The sequence below is a fragment of the Littorina saxatilis genome, linkage group LG14 (genome assembly GCF_037325665.1).
Source record: "Littorina saxatilis isolate snail1 linkage group LG14, US_GU_Lsax_2.0, whole genome shotgun sequence".
NCBI classification, from domain to species: domain Eukaryota; kingdom Metazoa; phylum Mollusca; class Gastropoda; order Littorinimorpha; family Littorinidae; genus Littorina; species Littorina saxatilis.
Window position 1 is genome coordinate 8,450,063 of NC_090258.1, and position 25,000 is coordinate 8,475,062.

General features: G+C 40.8%; 2 protein-coding genes across 3 annotated transcripts in view; one reads left to right on the forward strand and one right to left on the reverse strand.

Annotated features, from left to right (window-relative positions):
• LOC138946823 (nuclear envelope integral membrane protein 1-like) overlaps positions 1-16,366 on the reverse strand; it is a 24,795-nt gene extending 8,429 nt beyond the window's left edge. The window contains exons 1-7 of the mRNA XM_070318226.1: positions 16,351-16,366; positions 14,886-15,016; positions 13,222-13,441; positions 7,356-7,428; positions 6,388-6,481; positions 4,950-5,060; positions 2,060-2,295 (exon numbers count right to left, since the gene is read on the reverse strand). Coding sequence (XP_070174327.1) covers positions 2,060-2,295; positions 4,950-5,060; positions 6,388-6,481; positions 7,356-7,428; positions 13,222-13,441; positions 14,886-15,016; positions 16,351-16,366 — 881 coding nt within the window. The remainder of the gene's footprint in view (positions 1-2,059; positions 2,296-4,949; positions 5,061-6,387; positions 6,482-7,355; positions 7,429-13,221; positions 13,442-14,885; positions 15,017-16,350) is intronic.
• A 5,015-nt stretch (positions 16,367-21,381) lies between these two features.
• LOC138947049 (GTP-binding protein Rheb-like) overlaps positions 21,382-25,000 on the forward strand; it is a 21,076-nt gene continuing 17,457 nt past the window's right edge. For both annotated transcript variants that reach the window (XM_070318472.1, XM_070318473.1), the window contains exon 1: positions 21,382-21,549. In XM_070318472.1, the coding sequence (XP_070174573.1) occupies positions 21,495-21,549 (55 nt within the window). In that variant the 5' untranslated portion in view covers positions 21,382-21,494. The remainder of the gene's footprint in view (positions 21,550-25,000) is intronic.

Consider the following 25,000-nt stretch of genomic DNA (forward strand, 5'->3'; position numbering starts at 1 on the left):
GCACACCTCATTCTCAAAGCACGAAAACGAGATCACGCAACACCACTTCTTCACACACTGCACTGGTTACCTATTCAAGCCCGCATTGACTACAAACTGTCCACCCTCTGCTTTAACTTCTTTTCTGGCTCGTCTCCTGCTTACTTCTCTGAACTCCTCATCGTCTATTCTCCAGCAAGACAACTCCGTGCCTCTTCTGACTGTCGCATCCTTACCATTCCACACACCAAAACCAAAACATACGGACAACGCACTTTTACTTTCTGCGCACCCACACAATGGAATTCTCTCCCCTTTCACAGCGGCCACTCTCAGTCACCCCAAGCATTCAAACGAGCACTTAAAACGCACCTCTTCAAGAAATACAACCCCTGATTTTGTTTTCTCAGTCCATCAGTAGGCTACATGTAGTGTATTTGTTGTTTTAGTGATAATGTATATAAACATCTAGGACTGTTTTCAGCATTGTTGATAACATGTTCTGTTTGATTAAGGGTATTCAGCTGGTATTTCCTTGTTTTTTACTAACTATTTTATTCATGTTTTTATTACTTAGTTAGTGGAAGAATGTTTTGTAATGTATGTGTGATGGTGTATGCTTTTAATTAAGCGTTGTTGACTATGAATGTAGATGTAAATGCTTGTATAACTGTGTTTTAATTTTAAATGTGTCAAGCGCAAAGAGCATAATTGTAAAGTTATGATGTTGCGCTATATAAATGCTCATTTATTATTATTATTATTATTATTATTATTTTAAGACCTCCAAACAAGGCGGGGATGTAGCTCAGTCGGTAGCGCGCTGGATTTGTATCCAGTTGGCCGCTGTCAGCGTGAGTTCGTCCCCACGTTCGGCGAGAGATTTATTTCTCAGAGTCAACTTTGTGTGCACACTCTCCTCGGTGTCCGAACACCCCCGTGTGTACACGCAAACACAAGACCAAGTGCGCACGAAAAAGATCCTGCAATCCATGTCAGAGTTCGGTGGGTTATAGAAACACGAAAATACCCAGCATGCTTCCTCCGAAAACGGCGTATGGCTGCCTAAATGGCGGGGTAAAAAACGGTCATACACGTAAAATTCCACTCGTGCAAAAACCACGAGTGTACGTGGGAGTTTCAGCCCACGAACGCAGAAGAAGAAGACCTCCAAACATCAAGAAAATCAGGTCTTCAAAAGGAGGGAGTCTTAAATTGGGGGTCTCAAAAGGGGGGTTCCGCTGTACATCCATGATTTAGTTACTGCCATTCCATGGAAAAACTGCAATCATATGTACGATGCCAATGCAGACAATCTGAAAACTCAAGGTATTAACAAGAAGAGCAAACGCTCGATCGAGTCACTTTCGCAGTTCTGAATATTATATGAGGCATCAGATGGACAGGAAGAAATTGCTATTCACAACACAATGAGTCACGTTCACATAAAATTTGAGCCCGGTCACTTTTATAGTTTCCGAGAAAAGCCCAACGTTAAGTTGTGTGTTGCCGAACAGAAAAGGCTAGTTATCTCCCTTGTTTTTCTGATAACGTTCGTAAAAGGCTACAGATGTAAATACTTTGATGTAAAGAATAATCCTACAAAGTTTCAATCACATCCGATGAACTTTGTCAAAGATATAAAATGTCTAATTTTTCCTTTGACGCTGACCTGTGACCTTGAAAAAGGTCAAAGGTCAACGAAACCATCGTTAAAGTGTAGAGGTCATTGGAGGTCACGACTAAACAAAATATGAGCCCGATCGCTTTGATAGTTTCCGAGAAAAGATATAAAATGTCTAATTTTTCCTTTGACGCTGACCTGTGACCTTGAAAAAGGTCAAAGGTCAACGAAACCATCGTTAAAGTGTAGAGGTCATTGGAGGTCACGACTAAACAAAATATGAGCCCGATCGCTTTGATAGTTTCCGAGAAAAGTCCAACGTTAAGGTGGTGTCTACGGACGGACGGCCGGACGGCCGGCCGGCCGGACAGACTAACACTGACCGATTACATAGAGTCACTTTTTCTCAAGTGACTCAAAAAGGAGGGAGTCTTAAACGGTTCCCCTGTATCTCACCTCAGCCTTTTCAGCCAGTGAGGCATGGCTTTGGGACAGAAGTAGACAGTCAGGACCAGGATAATGATGGCGGCAGATGCTTCGGGTATCTGGGTGCCCTGGTAGATGAGGATCAGTCCAAACGCCTGCATCACCCAGCACACCAGGTTGAGGGTGCGACCGTCCGTCAGGGGACCGAAACGGTAAATCAGCGCAAAGCTCAGCAGAGCTGAAACCACCACGTAGCCCAAAGCAAACTGAAAAGCAATGATGACAGTGTCAGAAAGAAATTTGAAACAGATAGACTGTCAACACTCCAACATCAAGATTGAAAAAAAGAAAGCTTGATCGTTGGAACGTTCTATCATAGTCGAATCAAAACATTCACTAGTACGACAACCTAGCGATCTTTGAAGTGGTCAGACAAATAATATCTATATATATATACGACTAGTGTCTGTGTGTCTGTGTGTCTGTGTATCTGTCTGTGTATCTGTCTGTGCGCGATGCACGGCCAAAGTTCTCGATGGATCTGCTTCAAATTTGGTGGGCATATTCAGGTAGACCCGGGACACGACACAACCTGGTCGATATTTCAACACGTGCTCTCAGCGCGCAGCGCGGAACCGATTTTGGTTCCACCTCAGCTACCAGGGCCCCCATACCGACACACCAAAGCCAAAGTTCTCGGTGGATCTTTTTCAAATTTGGACACCGTATTCAGCTACACCCCGGACACAATATCATCGATGAGATATTTCAACACGTGCTCTCAGCGCGCAGCGCTGAAATGATTTTAGTTTTTGTGTTCATTTCACCATTATAAGTAACTCTTCCTTATCTTCTCATCTTCTCCAAGTTTTCAGCGTTTACCTCCCTTCCTTCGTTTGGTGCACTTTTGTGTGACAAGGAGCGTCTTCGGATATTCCCGGCGTTCTGTTACTGTTACTATTTTTAGAAGGTCAACGCAGTGTCCAGAACGTAAATTGGACCCGTAAATTATCCTCACTGTCAAAGTGCAAAGGTCGAATCAATTTATAGCCGCGCGAAAAATACACTGTCATCTATCTCTCTATAGATACGGCTTCTCTGTGTTTTTGTGTGTGTGTGTGTGTGTGTGTGTCTCTCTATGTGAGCAACACCTGTGCATTTTTCAGTTCTGTTTGTGATGTGGTCTGGCGGCTTTTGTGTAATTTTATGTACTGGCCTTCCTTTCAGAAGCTCTAACTTGCTCAGTCCTGTTTGAGTGGAGTTCGCCTCCAAAGGTGATGAACACGGTTACATTCGTCGACAAGGATGGGACTCGATATGGTCAGGAATGGCATTATGGCCACTGAATCATTTTCGTGCTGTTCCCATTCCACGAATCTGGGAGGGACCTAAGCTTGGCGAGCTTGGCGGGTCCATTGTTCGGACCCGGCGAAGCCGGCGTACGGCTCAAAGTACTTCTTCCCGGCGAAGCCGGCTACCCGGCGAAGCGGGTATTCATTCTTGTTACTACATATATTACCGTACTTTCCGGACTACAAGGCCCAACTTTTTTTCCTTAACTTGAACCCCTGCGCCCTATAGACCAGTATCGCCTTATGTACTATTATGTAGCCGGGTGGAGATTTCACTGTCATTTTCTTATCTTTCAGTCTCTGTCTCAATTATCTCCCTTGACCCATTGACCCGTATTGTCTGTTGCTGTGTTGTTGACTAGTACATGTGCGTGGATGCATCATGCTGCGTCTGGATTGGTTAGTTGTTAACAGGATGCGCGTGCTCATCCTAGATAGTGTGGGGCTGTTGCTGTCTCCCTTGTGATTTTGCAGTGTGAAGACCGGGTTATGGTCTTTGTGATTTTGTAGTGTGAAAACCGGGTTATGGTCTTTGTGATTTTGTAGTGTGAAGACCGGGTTGTGGTCTTTGTGATTTTGTAGTGTGAAGACCAGGTTATGGTCTTTGTGATTTTGTAGTGTGAAGACCGGGTTATGGTCTTTGTGATTTTGTAGTGTGAAGACCGGGTTATGGTCTTTGTGATTTTGTAGTGTGAAGACCGGGTTATGGTCTTTGTGATTTTGTAGTGTGAAGACCGGGTTATGGTCTTTGTGATTTCGTAGTGTGAAGACTGGGTTATGGTCTTTGTGATTTTGTAGTGTGAAGACCGGGTTATGGTCTTTGTGATTGTGGAATGTGGTGTTCAATTTTTGACTGAACTGTGAGGGCGCAACCCCCACTTTTGAGGTAAAATTGAGAAAAAACATCACATTAGGCGCTTCCGGTCTATAAGCCGCACATCAAAGGAAGAAATACAGAGTGGAAATATTTTTGCTCTGGAGATCAAAGGCAGGTGCTTTGTGATAGCTGCCTGTCCCAGTTTACAGACACTGACCTTCTTCCCCGGGGTCAATGACCGAGGATTATCTATGAGACTGTGGTCTTCTTTTATGTCTGAGAGGAAACACAGTCTGCACCAGTTTACAGACACTGACCTTCTTTCCTGGGGTCAGTGACCGAGTTTAACCTATGGGGCGGTCTCTTTGATGTCTGAGAAGAAACTTGGCCAGGGTAGTATAGTAGCAGAAACATGCAATTGCATTATCACAAGTTGTTTGACTGGTACTCACCTGGAATTCTATTTCAGCCACACATAAGGCGCTTCCGTTAAATAAGCCACAGGGGTCAATTGTGAGAAAAAAGTTGCTCCTTATAGTCCGAAAAGTACGGTATGTACCCGGGAAGCTTCTGATTCGAACTTTATGTGGGAAGAAGAGTTGTAAGAGCTGGTTTTATATCAGCGATGTGACTTTCCACAAACCATTGTGTTGAAGCTTTGGCTGCAGCTGTTGGTAGCCTCTGCCTGGACTATTTCTAACTCACACTAAAATGCATGCCAGGAACAGCCATGCACTGTATAAGGCCTTACCTGCCAGTGGTCCTGCACAATCTCCTGCAGGTAGGTCTTGACCAGTTGGAACATGAAGAGAGAAGCTGAACTGCTGACCGCCATCACCACATAGCTGACCGTCTTCAGACGCTGCACACACACACGCAGTGACAAAATAAGACATCGATCCACAAACTGCCCTGCCCCCCTGAAATTTCATTTCTAAACCTCTGAAATTAGCGGATCTGAGGACCGTTCCCATGCCTTTATAAAGTATAATCTCACAAAAAACATTAATCTTGAGACAGAGAGTGCTTAAAATACCGGGCATTGAAAGTCTTCGCTGCTGCCTTCTTGTGTCATGATGCTTCTTTATTACCTGGGATCATGGGCTAAAACTCCCACAAACACTCGTACTGTGTGGTTTCTTTTGTATACACAAATTACTATTTTTAGCCTGCCATTAAGGCAGCCATACGCAGATTTTGGAGGATACAGGCTTGTTAATTTTGTGTTTCTGTAACCCACCAAACTCTGACATGAATTACAGGATATTTTCCCTGTGAACTTGGTGTTGTGCTTGTGTGTACACACAAAGGGGGATGACACACAAGCCGTTACGCACATTAGTTGACCTGGGAAAGTCTCCGCCCTTAACCTACCAGGCCCGGCCAAGATTCGAACACTTAACCCTCCGCATGGGAGGCCGGCGTCTTATCCACTAGGGCAATGTGTCCGTCTTGTCTCGTGCAAGCTAACCTGAGGCGTCTTATCCACAAGGGCAATGTGTCCGTCTTGTCTCGTGCAAGCTAACCTGAGGCGTCTTATCCACTATGCTATTGCGTCCGTCTTGTCTCGTGCAAGCTAACCTGAGGCGTCTTATCCACTATGCTATTGCGTCCGTCTTGTCTCGTGCAAGCTAACCTGAGGCGTCTTATCCACTATGCTATTGCGTCCGTCTTGTCTCGTGCAAGCTAACCTGAGGCGTCTTATCCACTAGGGCAATGTGTCCGTCTTGTCTCGTGCAAGCTAACCTGAGGCGTCTTATCCACTATGCTATTGCGTCCGTCTTGTCTCGTGCAAGCTAACCTGAGGCGTCTTATCCACTATGCTATTGCGTCCGTCTTGTCTCGTGCAAGCTAACCTGAGGCGTCTTATCCACTATGCTATTGCGTCCGTCTTGTCTCGTGCAAGCTAACCTGAGGCGTCTTATCCACAAGGGCAATGCGTCCGTCTTGTCTCGTGCAAGCTAACCTGAGGCGTCTTATCCACTAGGGCAATGCGTCCGTCTTGTCTCGTGCAAGCTAACCTGAGGCGTCTTATCCACTAGGGCAATGCGTCCGTCTTGTCTCGTGCAAGCTAACCTGAGGCGTCTTATCCACTAGGGCAATGCGTCCGTCGTGTCTCGTGCAAGCTAACCTGAGGCGTCTTATCCACTATGCTATTGCGTCCATCGTGTGTCTTGATTCAAGCTCACCTGAGGCATGAGGCGTGTCAGAATGAACATGACAACGATAACAGAGGCCAGGACGCCAACCGTGACACCAGTACTGTAGTGGAACGCCACATTCCTGAAACAAAAACAAAGTACATTGTATGAAGACAACTGACATCATTACAAACACAATGGACCTTTTTTTTCATAATCCTTAGTATTCTTCTTTTTCTTGCCGTTCGCTGTTCATCCTTAGTATTCAAAATTTGATAATATCAGCCCTGAAAGTCCAACGAATGGTGTTTTCGCCTTTGGCTAGTGATTCTGAAAATGTACTAGCCAGAGAGCAAACTTTACAAACCAAACCAACAAATTGTTTCAGCAACTTTACTCGGATTTGGCTAGTAGATGAACATTTCTACTCGCCAGTTGCATGTTTCTACTTGCCATGGCGAGTAAATTACTCGCCACTTTCAGGCCTGTATATACTGATGAGAATAAACGCAACCAGAGAAACAAACACTCTCTATCCATCAAGAATCATTATAATCCAATAGACGTTTTCCAGAAATAACTCTGTCAGGATTTTCAAGCGCTGTGGAAAAGTTGTGGCCTGCTTTTTGCGTACAAACACAAAACATGCGGTCGACCAGGTAAAACCACAATCGCAGTGAATAACTGACTCCGATTTCGTTCTAAAAGTGTACAAAGTTTTGAAGGTCTAGCTTCAAAAACATCAAAGATAACGTCAACGTAAAGTTTTTATGAATTGAACGTAAAACCCCTGTGACGAGTCAACCAAACTGGTGTCAAGCCCCGGAGATTATCAAACCCTAGAAGTGTGCAAAGTTTCAAAGCTCAAGCTTCATAATCATCTGAGACAACCTCAATGTTAAGATTTTTCCATCAAAAGATGACATACATAATCAAAATACTAGAAGTAGAAACAGCCCCTCAAAAGTCTGAAATTTCTTTCCCAAAATATGAAAACCATGCAATAGGAAGATCACCTGCTCCAAGTTGGCGCAAAGAAGAAAACAGTAACTCCAATCGCTATGTATGCCAGGTACCACAACTCTGGGTCTGAAAAAACAAATCAACACAGAATAAATAAATGAAATTGAGAAAACAAGGCACAAGAAGGGCAAAGCCCATACGACTCACATGCTTGACCTTTACATGACCTTGACCTTCAGCTAAACCTAGCAATGACATCATACACTAAGAACTGCTTTACACATTTTTCCTACCAAAATACATATGACCTTGACCCAAGGTCATCCAAGGTCATGCAACACAAAGCTGTTAATTCAAGACATAGGAAGTACAATGGTGCTTATTGGCTCTTTCTACCATGAGATATGGTCACTTTTAGTGGTTCACTACCTTATTTTGGTCACATTTCATAAGGGTCAAAGTGACCTTGACCTTGATCATATGTGACCAAATGTGTCTCATGATGAAAGCATAACATGTGCCCCACATAATTTTTAAGTTTGAAACAGTTATCTTCCATAGTTCAGGGTCAAGGTCACTTCAAAATATGTATACAATCCAACTTTGAAGAGCTCCTGTGACCTTGACCTTGAAGCAAGGTAAACCAAACTGGTATCAAAAGATGGGGCTTACTTTGCCCTATATATCATATATAGGTGAGGTATTGAATCTCAAAAACTTCAGAGAAAATGGGAAAAATGTGAAAAATAGCTGTATTTTAAACAACATTTATGGCCCCTGCGACCTTGACCTCGAAGCAAGGTCAAGATGCTATTTATGTTTTTTGGGGCCTTGTCATCATACACCATCTTGCCAAATTTGGTACTGATAGACTGAATAGTGTCCAAGAAATATCCAACGTTAAAGTTTTCCGGACGGACGTCCGGACGGACGGACGGACGGACGACTCGGGTGAGTACATAGACTCACTTTTGCTTCGCATGTGAGTCAAAAAACTATCCAAACAGTTCCATATCTTAAAGGACCCCAACAGGCTTTTTTTGGTGTCAAAAACGCATTCATTTGCGTTTTGGCGTGACTTAGGTTAACCAGGCATATGCATGCCGTAGGAAATTGTTTTCTCACCTTCCCTCACAGGGTTTAGTTTATTTCAGAATCGTTTTGGGCCATAATCCGACGAATTTCGTGGCTGAAGCGAAGCGTTTTCGCGTTCCAATCTGGCGGCCATTGTATCGCGAACGTCCGCGAGAGTACGGAAGTGGTGAATTCTGTGTAAAATTCCGATGACGTCACAAGCAGTGACTTTAGCTGCTGAACCTTACAGTTTTGAGCCTGGGGGTTAAAATCAAGGGTCTGCGCGCCCCGTGATTAGTATTTTTTTTTACAAATCACGTTAATGCTCCCGATATCTTCTTGTCATCTCCAAAGTCAAGGCACAAAAACAAAATTCCTTGACTTTTGGGGTAGCACGACTGTTTATGTTTATATATATTTTTTTTTTTTTCATTACTAGATTGTCCCGTTGCTGGGAAATTCGGGTCACCTCCCAGTGGAAAGCTAGCAGCAACAGAGTCACGCTACCCCAAAGTCAAGGGATCTATGGGATTTTTTTTTCTTTTCTTTATTGTGATATCGCTGGGAAATTCAGGTCGCTTCCTCCCAGTGGAAAGCTAGCAACAACAGTCACGCTACCCCAAAGTCAATGAATCTATTAGATTTTTTTTTCATTTCTTTATTGTCCCATCACATTCCACAACTTGGACACATACCACAACTTGGACATATTACCATGTCTTGGACACATACCACATCTTGGACACATACCACAACTTGGACACATACCACATCTTGGACACATACCACAACTTGGACACATACCACATCTTGGACACATTACCACATCTTGGACACATACCACAACTTGGACACATACCACAACTTGGACACATTACCACATCTTGGACACATTACCGCATCTTGGACACATACCACAACTTGGACCACAAGCTAGCTTTTCACTGGGAGGAAGCGATCCGAATTCACCAGCGATATAGGACAATAAAGAAATGAACAAGTCGCGTAAGGCGAAATTACTACATTTAGTCAAGCTGTGGAACTCACAGAATAAAACTGAATGCACTGCATTTTTTCACAATGACCGTAGTCCGCCGCTTGTGCAAAACGGAGTGAAACTGACGAGCCTGTTTAGCGCACATACCACAACTTGGACACATACCACAACTTGGACACATTACCACATCTTGGACACATTACCGCATCTTGGACACATACCACAACTTGGACCACAAGCTAGCTTTTCACTGGGAGGAAGCGATCCGAATTCGCCAGCGATATAGGACAATAAAGAAATGAACAAGTCGCGTAAGGCGAAATTACAACATTTAGTCAAGCTGTGGAACTCACAGAATAAAACTGAACGCACTGCATTTTTTCACAATGACCGTAGTCCGCCGCTTGTGCAAAACGGAGTGAAACTGACGAGCCTGTTTAGCGCGGTACTGGTTTTGCTGTGCTGCATTAGCACGCTTTTCTGTGCCTCTCTTCGTTTTAACTTTCTGAGCGTGTTTTTAATCCAAACATATCATATCTATATGTTTTGGGAATCAGGAATCGACAAGGAATAAGATGAAATTGTTTTTAAATCGATTTCGGAAATTTAATTTTGATCATAATTTTTATATATATTTTTAATTTTCAGAGATTGTTTTTAATCCAAATATAACATATTTATATGTTTTTGGAATCAGGAAATGATGTAGAATAAGATAAACGTAATTTTGGATCGTTTTATATAAATAAAAAATTTATTACAATTTTCAGATTTTTAATGACCAAAGTCATTAATTAATTTTTAAGCCACCAAGCTGAAATGCAATACCGAAGTCCGGCCTTCGTCGAAGATTGCTTTACAAAAAGTTCAATCAATTTGATAGAAAAATGAGGGTGTGACAGTGCCGCCTCAACTTTTACAAAAAGCCGGATATGACGTCATCAAAGACATTTATTTATCGAAAAAATGAAAAAAACGTCTGGGGATATACCCAGGAACTCTCATGTAAAATTTCATAAAGAACGGTCCAGTAGTTTACTCTGAATCGCTCTACACACACACACACACACACACACACACACACACACACACACACACACATACACACAAACACACACCATGACCCTCGTCTCGATTCCCCATCTATTTTAAAACATTTAGTCAAAACTTGACTAAATGTAAAAAAGAAAGAAAAACAAATCTAATGGATCCCTTGACTTTGGGGTAGTGTGACTCTGATGCTGCTAGCTTTCCACTGGGAGGAAGCGATCCGAATTTCCCAGCGATGGGACAATAGGCTGAATAGAGAAAAGAATTTTTATTTTTTTATTTTTTTTAAACATTTTTACAAATCGCAAATTTAGGTTCGACGTAATTTGTAAAATATTTGTTTACATTTTTACAAATCACGGGTTAACAGCTCAGTTGGAGGTTTAATTGGTGTCAGTGTGTAGACATACAGGCTGGGGGAGTGGCTTGGGAGCCGACGAGCAGAGAGCTGTATCGTATCAGCGTCTGTTGCTAGAGCAGGGGTGGAGCAGTTAAGCCCGAGGGGGTGGGGGGGTTACAACCTGGGGTCGAGCGGTCGGTAGAGGTGGGGTACTGTTGGGGGGTCTGGGGAGCAAAGCCCCCCTAAAGCTGAAGAATTGTAGCTATCTTATAAACAATTTGTGGCTTATCCTTGATTTTAAACATGATCAACTGGTATCAGCAGCCACTCATTATTTCTTTTAAAGTTAGTATTAAATAATGGCAATTTATCTTCACTGATATCTGCTCCCGACATCAAATAGTATGGTTAGAAGAAAGACATGTCGCATAGGAGTGGCAGTTAAAACTGTACAAAAATGATACTGATTAAACAATTAACACTTCCCCCGACTTTACAGACAGTAAGAACAACATTCACAACATTTTTATTTTTGTTATTTTTTATTTTTTTACAGCCGAGGGGGGGAGGGGTTTCGGAACCCCTGTAACCACCCCCCTAATCCGCCCCTGTAGAGATCGTTCTTACTGCGGCATCTGAGTTGAGACGGAAGTGTCCCATCTATCTGGGTTGATAATCGGGGATTAATGTAGAGTTGCATCCTCATAGTCAGGTTTGAGGCACGGAGTTTACGAGGAAAAACAAGATTGTTACGTGTCAAATCAATCGTGTTCCACCTACTGTTTATCAGTTTAAAGCTGTTGTTGGTGGTGTTGTTGACATTGTAGTTGTTCTTTGTTTTTGAGTTGGTTTCAGTGTTGTTGTCGTCGTTGTAGTTGTTGCCCGGCCAATGTTGTACTGTGTTGTGGTTGTTGTTGTTTTTGTTATTGTTGATACAGTTTCGCTGGTTTCTCAACAATGCTGTTGTAGTTGTTATTGTTATTGTTGATGTAGTTTCGCTGGTTTCTCAACAATAGTGTTGTTGTTGTTGTTGTTGTTGTTGTTGTTGTTGTTGTTGTTGTTGTTTTTGGGTCCAGCCGATTTATTTTCACAGCCCATTCCTGCTTGAGCCTTGAGTCGGATGGAAACAAATGAAAACTCAAGTCCTTTATTTGCAACTCCGAACATACGGCAGCAGCACACTCTCTCGGCATAATATCGGGAGTACGCGCGCATCCATGGCTGCAGCAAAGACGCAGACCGAGCGTCGTTACTTTCGCTTCCGACGCCTGCATGTGACGTCACAGCCAACGGCTTGCCGCCGCGGGGATTTTGAAGTCTCGCGTAGCAGACAAATTTGGCCGCTTTTTGAGCATGCATTTTGTGTAAAATTAGACTGATGCAACACAAAACCTGTGATTTACTGTTCGGTTTTTGCATCTTTAGATGCTTACCTATATCATTAAATCAACCCCAACTGCTTTATCTGACCTTAAAAAGAGCCTGTTATGGTCCTTTAACTGACAGAAAACAGACATGTATACATGTATGCAAAAACACTGACTCACTCTGGTTTAACAAAAGAGATCCATTCTTCAACTGGAGGGACTCACTAATGCAACAAGCATCGCATACGAAAAATATTGAATAACGGATAATTATTGTTAATGAATTTCAGAGTTTGGGTGCAATACATCATGTTAGATGCAGGCGTAATCTATGCTATTCAATCCAAGAGAAGAAAAAGACCAATGCCCTAACATAAAACGGAACCCCCTTTTCAGACCTCAAAAGACGGGCGCAGTGGCGTAGTGGTAAGACGTCGGCCTCCTAATCGGGAGGTCGTGGGTTCGAATCCCGATCGCTGCCGCCTGGTGGGTTAAGAGTGGAGATTTTTCCGATCTCCCAGGTCAACTTATGTGCAGACCTGCTAGTGACTTAACCGCCTTCGTGTGTACACGCAAGCACAAGACCAAGTGCGCACGGAAAAGATCCTGTAATCCATGTCAGAGTTCGGTGGGTTATGGAAACACGAAAACACCCAGCATGCCTACTCAACGAAAGCGGAGTGAGCTGACTATGCTCTCAGAGCATAGTGTGGGGAACCCAAATAGGCAAACGAGCTCACACTTAACCAGACAATTTTGGAACGCTGAAGAAGAAGAAGACCTCAAAAATGTAAAAGCTGGTCTTTTAATAAGTGGAAACAACTATTTTTAAAATGGGGGTAAGTTAAGTCAATTTACAGAAGTTTGGAAAAAAATCTGAAAAAATAATGTTTTAATAATAATAGGGAGGAGGTTTAAAAAAAAAATTAAAAAAAAGTGAGACACACAAATTCTAATGCAAACACATTCACAACTCTTCCTTCGTCATTTACAAAGTCTAAAAAGTCAAGTACCAGTGGCTTAACCGTTAACCAGTACCACACACGCACAGCATGAATTGTATTCATCCTCAGAAAAACCTATTTACATACTTTTCACACGGAAAAACACATAATAGGGCTTGGAAGACGACAGCCCGATGCAGCTGAGATTGAAGGGAGCGAAGGAATGTTCCTCTTTTAGCAGGAGCAGGGAGTTGTAGGAGAACAGGACACTGCTCGACGACTGTTGCTTGATGTCTGAAACGTTACGCCCATAGTAGATTGTTAAATCCTCAGGGGCCATCTTGTTGGTGGTGCCTTCTATGCTTATCTGTTGACAAAAATGAAAAGGTTTTAAAATTAAAGTTGAAACTTTAAACATCATGATCAAACTGAAAGAGCATGCCGAAATTGAGACTGAGAGGCACTCACATGTAGTGATGTACACGTACGTACATGTTCACTCTTACTCTTTACTCTGAGAATCATAAGGCCAAAAAAAATAATAGGTGTGGTTACGGTAACATAGCCCAAAAAAATAGGGTAGGTAGGTAGGCAATCACTTTTTTTTTTTTTAACTTTTTTTTCTAATGTGTACAAATTAAACCTACTTGACAGGGAAATAAGTGTGCGACTCGGGCGCTTTCGCTTTCATTTCGGTTTTTGCACTGGTTTTTTTTTGTTTTTTGGACAAATGTAATAAAAAGTTATAGGATCGGCCCCTAAAAATAGGGTAGGTCGGGTTACCGTAACCACACCTATTTTTTTTTTAGGCCTAAACACACACACACACGTAAGCACTCACATGATACATATATACATATATATAAACAAATCATTTCATTTCAATGAGCGGTTTTGCTGCTAGCATTGGTCACCTCCCTTGGCCCAAGGGAGAGAAGCGTCTTACCTCCCTGGCGCGAGCGCTAGAGGACACGGGTGAAAAATCGCTTCTTTGCGATGTGTAAATCGGTACTTTTCTATTTAATTTCTGCAGCTTAGGTAACTGCGCCATGTGTAAAAGATGGGTAGCATATGATTCGGACATACCTCGACACCACAAATTTAAAAAACAATTAAGACTATGCACAGTTACCTAAGCTGCAGAATAAAATAGAAAAGTACCGATTTACACATCGCAAAGAAGCGATTTTTCACCCGTGTCCTCTAGCGCTCGCGCCAGGGGAGGTAAGCAGGGCTAGCAGCAAAAGCGCTCATTCCTATACCCGAGGACAATGAAAAAACTCAATCTTGTTTACACCGAACACATATTAAATTCCAGACAAACATAAAATAAAAACGTGAATTTTTAAGTTCACAAGCAGGCTGGAGAATGGCATTGGCAGAGAAAAAAATCTGAAAACTGGCATTGGGTCTAGGGGAAACGCTCTGGAGGGAGGCCTACGACGGCGAATATCACCAGCAAGGAAAACAACTTAGTACATGTAGCTTTAAAAGCATTGATGGCCTACTGGCAGCCACAACACCAGAATAAAAAAATGGACACATGTCAAAGCGGACTTGGAATATCGTAAGATTACTCCTCTATTATTTGTATGAAGAAAATTCCTAACGGTCATATTCCTTGAAGACTACATTACCTCACTGTCAGGTGTCATTTTTCTTGGAATGGAATATTCCTCACTGTCAGTGTCAATGTCATTTTCCTCGGAAGATTGTGGATCCCCCGAGAGTTCTTCAGGCTGGTTAAGATTAAAGTAGAATAATCTAGTACTTATAATGTGCAATGCATTCCAGCCTTACGCTGATCTTACCCTTGGATTGATCCAGAGGCGTAGCCATGTTCTTTCTTGGCCAGCATGGCAGAAAATACACAGTTTTTTTGACTGTGCATCTTCACTACCACTGGCGTTAATCTTCACCTGGTGGTTGTGAAGGTAGGTACCTGAAAATACAAGAAAAATGGAAAATAATAAGCTTAAATAACCAATGCATACTTTTTTTATTTGACACATTATTTTTCTTTGTCTGGACAACCCTACGACAGTTTTGACATTCAGGAGGTCGTTGATTGAAAAATATTTGTGTAACCAGGACATTTGGACAGTATTAAATCCAGGTCCAACAGACCTGTACTCTGTAGATTGTCCTCTTAGTCTTACTAGCTTCACTCTTACCAAGTCTTATCTGGGAACACCATTGTGTATCCTGAATGACCTTCCACAGAAAAACTAATTCCATGATCATTCAAAAGATTATACATAGCATGTAGTGTCTAGTGTGTGAGGGGAGTCCTAGTACATACATGTATTACTGAGTTATAAATAAATGTTTTACTTCTACAGCTATTTCTACAAAGAATTCCAAGTTCTGTCAAGCTTGAGTATTATGGAATAACTGGAAATGTTGTGCGATGGACAAGAGATTTTCTAACCAACAGAAAACAGAGAGTCAGAGTGGGTAATGTGCATTCTGATAGTACAGAGGTTTTAAGTGGCATCCCTCAGGGAAGCATTCTGGGGCCTGTCTTGTTTACAATCTTTATGAATAACCTACCGGATATAGTACAAAGTACCTGCAAAGTATTTGCAGATGATACCAAATTGTATGATGTACCCCAGCGATACCAAACAATACAAAATGACATTGATAATCTCCAGAAATGGTCAGATAAATGGAACTTGTATTTTAAAGTATCTAAGTCAGTGTAAAGTCCTAGGGAAAAAATAATCCGAGACATGATTATTCAATGATGGTGAATGATGAAATGAAAAAAGTTATGAAGTGCGAGGAGGAAAAAGATTTGGGTGTAACATTTGACAATCACCTGAGTTTTGACAAACATATCCAAAACTTAATAAATAAAGCGAATAAAATGCTTGGGCATAATAAAGAGAACATTTTGCTATCTTGACAAAGACACATTTACAAAATTGTATAAAGCATTGGTTAGACCACATTTAGAACGTTATCTGGCATCCGTATCTAAAGCGTCAATCAACCGCTCTTGAAAGGGTGCAAAGGAGAGCGACAAAATTGGTTAAGGCCTTGAAAAACATGACATATGTTGAAAGACTACGGGTACTCAATCTCCCGACCCTCAAATCGAGAAGACTCAGAGGCGACTTGATACAGACCTATAAAATCTTTCAGGGTATTGATAATGTCAAAGTCGAGTCTTTTTTCAAGAAGTCTACCACTGATGTAATGAGGAAAAATACGGACAAAATCTTTATTGAATTTAGTAAAACTAATATCCGGAAACATTCCTTTTCTAACAGAGTTGCACCATCATGTTGATGTTGTTAAAAATGCACAAACAATGAACACTTTCAAAAATCTGCTGGGTATACAAAAACTTATGACCGAGTCACTTTATTTGTACGATAATTCATATTGAGTAAAATGACTTTGAGCATGTTAATACGATTGACCTGCAACAAATTTGATGATGAGATGGGACGCAAAAAAAAAGCCGTGAGGCTTTTGGATACCAATCCAGTCCCTAACCACTGAGTACTACTACAACTACTGCTAAGTTCTACAAGTTCTAGAGCTATGTTTTCTCAATTTATGCGCAATAATTTGACCTTTGAAGTTTGAACTGCATCTGTGCTCAAGCATTCCCAGTCTGCCACGTCTCACTCTTCAAAATTAACAACAAGTCGCGTAAGGCGAAAATACAACATTTAGTCAAGTAGCTGTCGAACTCACAGAATGAAACTGAACGCAATGCTATTTTTCAGCAAGACCGTATACTCGTAGCATCGTCAGTCCACCACTCATGGTAAAGGCAGTGAAATTGACAAGAAGAGCGGGGTAGTAGTTGCGCTAAGAAGGATAGCACGCTTTTCTGTACCTCTCTTTGTTTTAACTTTCTGAGCGTGTTTTTAATCCAAACATATCTTATCTATATGTTTTTGGAATCAGGAACCGACAAGGAATAAGATGGAAGTGTTTTTAAATTGATTTCGACAATTTAATTTTGATAATAATTTTGATATATTTAATTTTCAGAGCTTGTTTTTAATCCAAATATAACATATTTATATGTTTTTGGAATCAGAAAATGATGGAGAATAAGATGAACGTAAATTTGGATCGTTTTATAAATTTTTAATTTTTTTTACAATTTTCAGATTTTTAATGACCAAAGTCATTAATTAATTTTTAAGCCACCAAGCTGAAATGCAATACCGAAGTCCGGGCTTCGTCGAAGATTACTTGACCAAAATTTCAACCAATTTGGTTGAAAAATGAGGGCGTGACAGTGCCGCCTCAACATTCACGAAAAGCCGGATATGACGTCATCAAAGACATTTATCAAAGAAATGAAAACAAGTCTGGGGGTATCATACCCAGGAACTCGCATGTAAAATTTCATAAAGATCGGTCCAGTAGTTTAGTCTGAATCGCTCTACACACACACACACAGACAGACACACACACACATACACACACAGACACACACACACACACATACACCACGACCCTCGTCTCGATTCCCCCCTCTACGTTAAAACATTTAGTCAAAACTTGACTAAATATAAAAATGACAAAACTCATTCAGCAGTTAGTGTTAGTGTTTAACCCAATATCTGATTATGACTTTCAGTTTCAGTTTCTTTCATATATATGGTCAGTCCGTGAATCTGTCAAGGTGTCCAAATGCAAAAATCCTGTTCTGGATACTTTTATTACTTTGTGTTTTATTCTGTTTTTAAATGACTACAATATAAACAATACAGTTATGAAATGAAGTATTCCTCATGCAGATTCTATCCATACCAAATTTATGTCTGTCAGTCGTCTGGATGCTGAGAAAATTGACTTTGTTCAAGAAAAAAAGCACCTATTTGGGCACACAAGGCGTTACGCGAAACGCATGGTGCATTGAATAACCAAGTTACTGATAAGGGTATCATTTCAATCTAATTTTTAATAGGTCCAGAAATGGATGGAGAAACATATGTTAGATTAATGAAAGTTTGATCTGAACATAGGTTTTGGATTTTGAACGTTCTTTTTTAGCTGGTCAGTACGTTACATTTGGTGTAAATAATCATGAAAAAGGGAAACTATCTTAAAAAAATGTTTCTGGTCAAACTTACTTAAAAATCATTGCAGAGGAAAGTCATTAGGTAGGATGATTGTATTTTTTTTAAATTGAGCGAAAAAGTTGTGTTTGATGTAATTTAATTGTACTTCTAAGTTAAAAATATGCGTTTGGTGTAAATGAAATTGTATCTACTTGCCCAAACAAGTTTTGTCACAGTCTTTAAATAATGCCATAATACACAAAAGTGTGTGTTTTCTTATACCTCAGACACCGGGTAGTTAAACTATGGTCACAGGATTCCTAGTGCTTGCACCTGTTGGCTTGTAGAGAGACTTAAGTCACAAAGTGAGGCCATCTGACAAGGGTGTAAATGTAACGTACATGTATGTATACTGAGAATACTTGAAAATGACAATGAATTTGTTTTAGAGACAGAAGATAACTTATCAGTGCTTAAGAACAACCAGCAAGACCAAACCTTTGTTTCAACATGAAAACAAGCACACTGAATAATAATAATAATAATAATAATAAATGAGCAAACTTTACCTCAGAAGGACCACTGTTGGGACATTTTGGTGTAAATGTAAAAATATTTAAAGAGGGTGATTTGATAATAATTTCTACACCGCTGTCCGTGCTTTTTTTAAATTACATAATAATGAAATTATGTTATGGTGTAAATGTAACATACATGCCGTCATATGTGCTTTATCTGCAAATATTTGATAAACCGAACACTTGACTGGAAAATAAAATGCTGCAGTTGAAGGACAGGAATACCGAGATGTTTATTCATGTAAATTTAAGCTAAAAAGTGTTACAATTTTTAGACTTGTTTAAACCTCCTTAAATTTACATGAATAAACATCTCGGTATTCCTGTCCTTCAATTGCAGCATTTTATCTTCCAGTCAAGTGTTCGGTTTATCAAATATTTGCAGATAAAGCACAAATGACTGAATGTTACATTTACACCATAACATAATTTCAAGGTGCTGTCATTTCCTTAGGTTCAGCTTTTGGCAACTGTTTCACTATCCAATGGCTTGATGGCTGAATGTAGAGTTGATCTGTACTAAAGCAACACTTGAAAAAAGTTTCTCCTGTCTCAATATAAGCAAAATCATGTATCCGTTAGTTACTCTACACCAAAGTCCAGAATCAAAGATGCAATTCAACATTTACCTATTTACACTGTTTTTAAAACAATAAAAATTCTCTATGGAAGTGCAGAAAAGGTTCCAGTAAATGTTCATGTCATTTGTTTTGCAAACCTTAACCTCAATCATCAGGTTATTATGTAATTTGAAAAAAGCACGGTCAGCGGTGTCGAAATTATTATTAAATCACCCTCTTTAAATATTTTTACACTATTTTGGTCCGCAGGTTTTTGAGTTACAAACAAGAAATCGTAACAAATCCTTTTCACGATAGAATAGTCAGGTTGGTACTCCACTACAGTACCAAATGTTAATTTTACCCATGATCTGTACGTTACTTTACACCAAACAGCAAGTACAAGGTACTGAATTTACATTTAATGGGCTATGCTCACATCAGTTAAACAGTATTTCTAACTTGTTTGTTCTAAGCTACCTGTCTCAAGTCAAAATAAAGGGTTAAATTAATGGTTGTGCCTTTTTGGTTGTGTGTACATCTTTACACAAAAGGATGGTGTAAAGTAACATACAGAAGGCTCCGAAGATCTGCAGGTCCATTTGAAGGGTAATTTCTCTTTTATTTAGCTCATAAACCCTCAACAGACTGTTATGTGCTGTTTTTAGCATTATTATGTGCTGCATATGGTCTTAGTAAAAAAAACCAAGGTGATGTATGTTACATTTACACCAAAATGTCCCAACAGTGGTACTTCTGAGGTAAATTTTGTCATTCAGTGTGCTTGTTTTCATGTTGAAACAAAGGTTTGGTCTTGCTGGTTGTTCTTAAGCACTGATAAGTTATCTTCTGTCTCTAAAACAAATTCATTGTCATTTTCAAGTATTCTCAGTATGTATGTTACATTTACACCCTTGTCAGAAGGCCTCACTTAAGTCTCTCTACAAGCCAACAGGTGCAAGCACTAGGAATCCTGTGACCATAGTTTAACTACCAGGTGTCTGAGGTATAAGAAAACACACACTTTTGAGTATTATGGCATTATTTAAAGACTGTGACAAAACTTGTTTGGGCAAGTAGATACAATTTCATTTACACCAAACGCATATTTTTAACTTAGAAGTACAATTAAATTACAACAACCACAACTTTTTCGCTCAATTTAAAAAAAATTACAATCATCCTACCTAATGACCTTCCTCTGCAATGATTTTTAAGTAAGTTCGACCAGAAACATATTTTTAAGATAGTTTCCCTTTTTTCATGATTATTTACACCAAATGTAACGTAGTGACCAGCTAAAAAAGAACGCTCAAAATCCAAAACCTATGTTCAGATCAAACGTTCATTAATCTAACATTATGTTTCTCCATCCATTTCTGGACCTATTAAAAATTAGATTGAGATAATACCCTTATCAGTAACTTGGTTATTCAAAGCACAATGTACCATGCGTTTCGCGTAACACCTTGTGTGCCCAAAAAGGTGCTTTTTTTTCTTGAACAAAGTCCATTTTCTCAGCATCCAGACGACTGACAGACATAATTTTGGTATGGATAGAATCTGCATGAGGAATACTTCATAACTGTATTGTTTATATTGTAGTCATTTAAAAACAGAACAAAATACAAAGTAATAAAAGTATCCAGAATAGGATTTTTGCATTTGGACTCCTTGACAGATTCTTGGCCATATTATATCCGTTTCACTGCCAGTGACTCAGTGATTAATTCAGCCAGCAAAGGAGGCACACCACACAAAAAGAGGATTGATAACACATTCCAAGCTGCTCGGCGTACCTCTAGAGCAATGTTCATGTGCTGCTGTACACATACAGATCAGGACACAAAACAAAAGTGTGAAAGAGATCATTTTTACTGGCGCTGTTTCAAACGGAAAGTTGGGCGCCATTTTTGCAATCTCTAACTCTTAGTGGAAATGTATTTGCTACAGGATCCATAAAGTAATACAATTAATGAATTATATGAACACAAATCAGAAGTAAGTTTAATAATACTTATAATTCGCAAATAAATGTTTCTATAATTTATTTATATACTTTAGATAAGTATAATTTGTTTGATTTGTTACTACCGGAAATAGAACATTTTCTTCTGCAAAGACTTACTCCCCTTTGTGTGTATCAGACATCAAAACAACACATTTTTTATCGGAGATTTAAAGTCTGTCTGCTGGGTTGTGGCCGTTGATACGACGTAAATTTGTACGATTAATCTTTCTACACAATGGCAACCCATGCTAAGGAACGCAAGATTTTGTTTATGGGCTTCAGATCCGTTGGTGAGTGTTGAAGTAAAACATAGCGTAGTCTTTCGCAGAGGGCACGTGGATCACATAGTAAACAAAGAGTACATTTATGTGCAAACAGACACACTGTCGTAATACATCGCATTAAGAAGCACTGAGGTAATATTTTTTGTTCACATTTATTTCCTAGGTGTCACCTTTGATCCACAGTTAAAATTTGATGTTCATGTTCAAACCGTGGTACTGGTAAACAAAACAACCAGATTCAAGAACCAACTGGACACAGAAATATAATTTATGAAATCAAGTTTGTATTCAGTACGAACTACGATGAGTGACCATTGTCACACAAGTTACAAATTATGCATGCAATACAGACCAGTGTATCTATACGTTGTTGAATTAATGATGGGACGTATAAAGGCCGCGAGGCCTACCTCATTCAATGAGTGTCCCTATAGCGGCTAGCTCAAAGCAAAACCCCAAAGCCTTCTGCAAGTTCTGGTCTTACGTGAAATCCAAAACAAAATGTCGGACTGGAGTGGCAGATCTTAAGAAAACTAATGGCGACAAAACTTCTTCAGACAAGAAAAAGGCGGACGTGCTGAATGAGTTCTTTCAGAGTGTGTTTACCCAAGAAGCAACAGACAATATTCCACCTCCCCCCCACTATGTCTTTGGTAGTGAAGTCCACAACTTTGAGATCACAGTAGCAAAGGTCAAGAAGCTGCTCTCTGGTTTGAAGACAGATAAGGCACAAGGCCCGGATGGTATCAACCCATGTGTCTTGGCTAAAACAGCTGAGTCTTTAGCATATCCGGTAGCAAGACTATTCAGACTGTCGTTGGAGAACAGTGAGATTCCAGAAGACTGGCGACAAGCTTATGTGACACCGGTTTTCAAGAAAGGTAGTCGAACAGAGCCTAGTAACTATCGTCCGGTCAGCTTGACATGCATCTTATGCAAAGCTATGGAAACCCTTGTCAGAGAGGCAGTAAATGATCACCTGAGGTCAAACAATCTCATCTGTGAGAATCAGCATGGGTTTGTGCAAGGGAGGTCATGTGTGACCCATCTTCTTGAGGCATTGGATGATTGGACAAAGATTCTAGATGAAGGAGGCAGTGTTGACATAGTTTACATGGACTTCATGAAGGCATTCGACACTGTTCCACATGCAAGACTGATCGCAAAGGTTGAAGCGCATGGAATTCATGGTAACGTCCTTAACTGGATACGCAACTTTCTAGCGGACAGGCATCAGCAAGTGGTTGTGAACGGTACACATTCAGACAAAGCGCCAGTCACCAGTGGAATCCCCCAGGGAAGTGTATTGGGCCCTCTGCTCTTCACCCTGTATAAACGACTTGCCTAGCCAAGTCACCAGCTCTGTGAATCTGTTTGCTGACGACACCAAGCTATATACACGTACTGACGTGCCCTCAGGACCTGTTGTCATGCAGGAAGATCTGGACAATCTACAAGAGTGGTCTGACAACTGGCTCCTCAAGTTCCACCCAAAGAAGTGTAGTGTCCTTAAGCTAGGCAAACAACACACAGAGACCAGCTATCACATGAAAGGGAGATCCGAAAGTGGTGAGGAGGTTAGCATCACTCTAGAAGAAAGCGAAACGGAAAAAGACCTTGGTGTACTTGTAGACAATCGCCTGAGTTTCAAGGGACATGTTGCACAAGCAACTGCGAAGGCAAACAAAACCATAGGCATCATCAGGAGATCGTTTGAGCATCTGGATAGGGAGGTGTTTGTACAACTCTACAAGAGTCTTGCCAGGCCAATCCTTGAATATGGACATTCAGTATGGCAACCACAGCAGAAACTGCTGTGCAAGGAAATAGAGGACGTGCAGAGAAGGGCTACCAAACTGATATCGGCTCTCAGTGAGAAAACTTGCCCAGAACGACTAGCCATACTCAAACTACCCAGTCTCGAACACAGGCGTTTCCGAGGTGACATGATCGACCTCTGCAAGTACATGCATGGGATATACGACACAGGCAACCCGAATTTCCAGCTGGCCGAAACCAAAGACACTAGAGGAAACAGCCTCAAGTTGTATAAACCATTTTGTAGGCTGAACGTTCGGAGCTGCTTCTTCGCAGAAAGGGTGATTCCTCACTGGAACAGTCTGCCAGAAACAGTTGTGACAGCACCATCAGTGAACAGTTCCAAAGGAAGGCTGGACAATTTCTGGGCAGACAGACCAGAGAAATTCTCGCCAACGTGCTACCAATAACCGCCCGCGCATGCCACCAAAAAAGTGTTATTGGAGTACCATTCGACAGGATCGATGAACAGGCCTAAGGCCTTAAACATCGCAAGTTCAAGTTCAAGTTCAAGTTATACAGGTCTATACCTATTGTGTTCAGCATACACGAACAGGCAATGAGGCATGAGATCCTTTGTTTTCCTTCAGTACTGCTGCTCTAAGATAAGCGTTTATGAAGGGTTAAACGAACAGTTGCAGCCCTTATTTGTCTGTGTAAGATCAAACACTTAGACAAGTTAGAGGCATTATTCTTTTGCTACACAGTTTTGACCACACAATGAATGTTCAGTGTTGTTCCAAGTATCAGTCAGAGGACGCTAGGTTCATTGGATCTTGATTAAAAACATGTCTAAGTCCAAGTATGCTTTTTTTTTATTTGAGCAAAGAAGGACGATTGATGATCCTAAGACCTCCTACATGTAATAACCATCAGACAGTTAACTTAGCCTTAGGCCAAAAAAAGAAAATAGTCTGTTTGCGGTATCCTGACCGACCCTATTTTTTCACGCGACCCTAGACTTTTTTTTTGGCAAAATAACTTAAAAATATGGTTTTTTTGGGGAAAAACAAACAACAACAAAACCCCGACCTATCGACCCTATTTTGTTTGCCTATGTTACCGTAAACAGACTAATTTTTGGGGGGCCTAACTTAATTAGCCAGTCGTCAGACCAATGCGCGTCAGATCAAACACGATGTGTCAATGGCCAAAGACTGAGATCTGGGCTGATGTGCATAAAGCGAAACTGGATGCAACCGAACTGGGTGGGGACAAGCCACGCAGTCTGATTGGTTAAAATTACAACAAATCTCAATTTCAACCAATCTGACCCCGCGGCTGCGTATCAGATTTAATCACCCATTTGGGTGGCACCCAGTTTCGCTTCGTGCACTTCAGCCCTGGGATCAACACTGAATGGTTTGTTTGACAGGTGTAGATTTATTTAGTTAGGCCTAACAAAAAAATAGGTGTGGTTACGGTAACCCGACCTACCCTATTTTTAGGGGCCGACCCTATAACTTTTTATAACATTTGTCAACAAACAAACAAAATGAAAACAAGAAAACGAGTGCAGAAAACGCAATGAAAGCGAAAGCGCTCGAGTCGTCATGCAGACGACAGACGATGCAAGGAAAATAAACTCCTTCTACTAAAAAGGCCCAACAGACGCTTGCCATGACAAAAATGGTGGCAT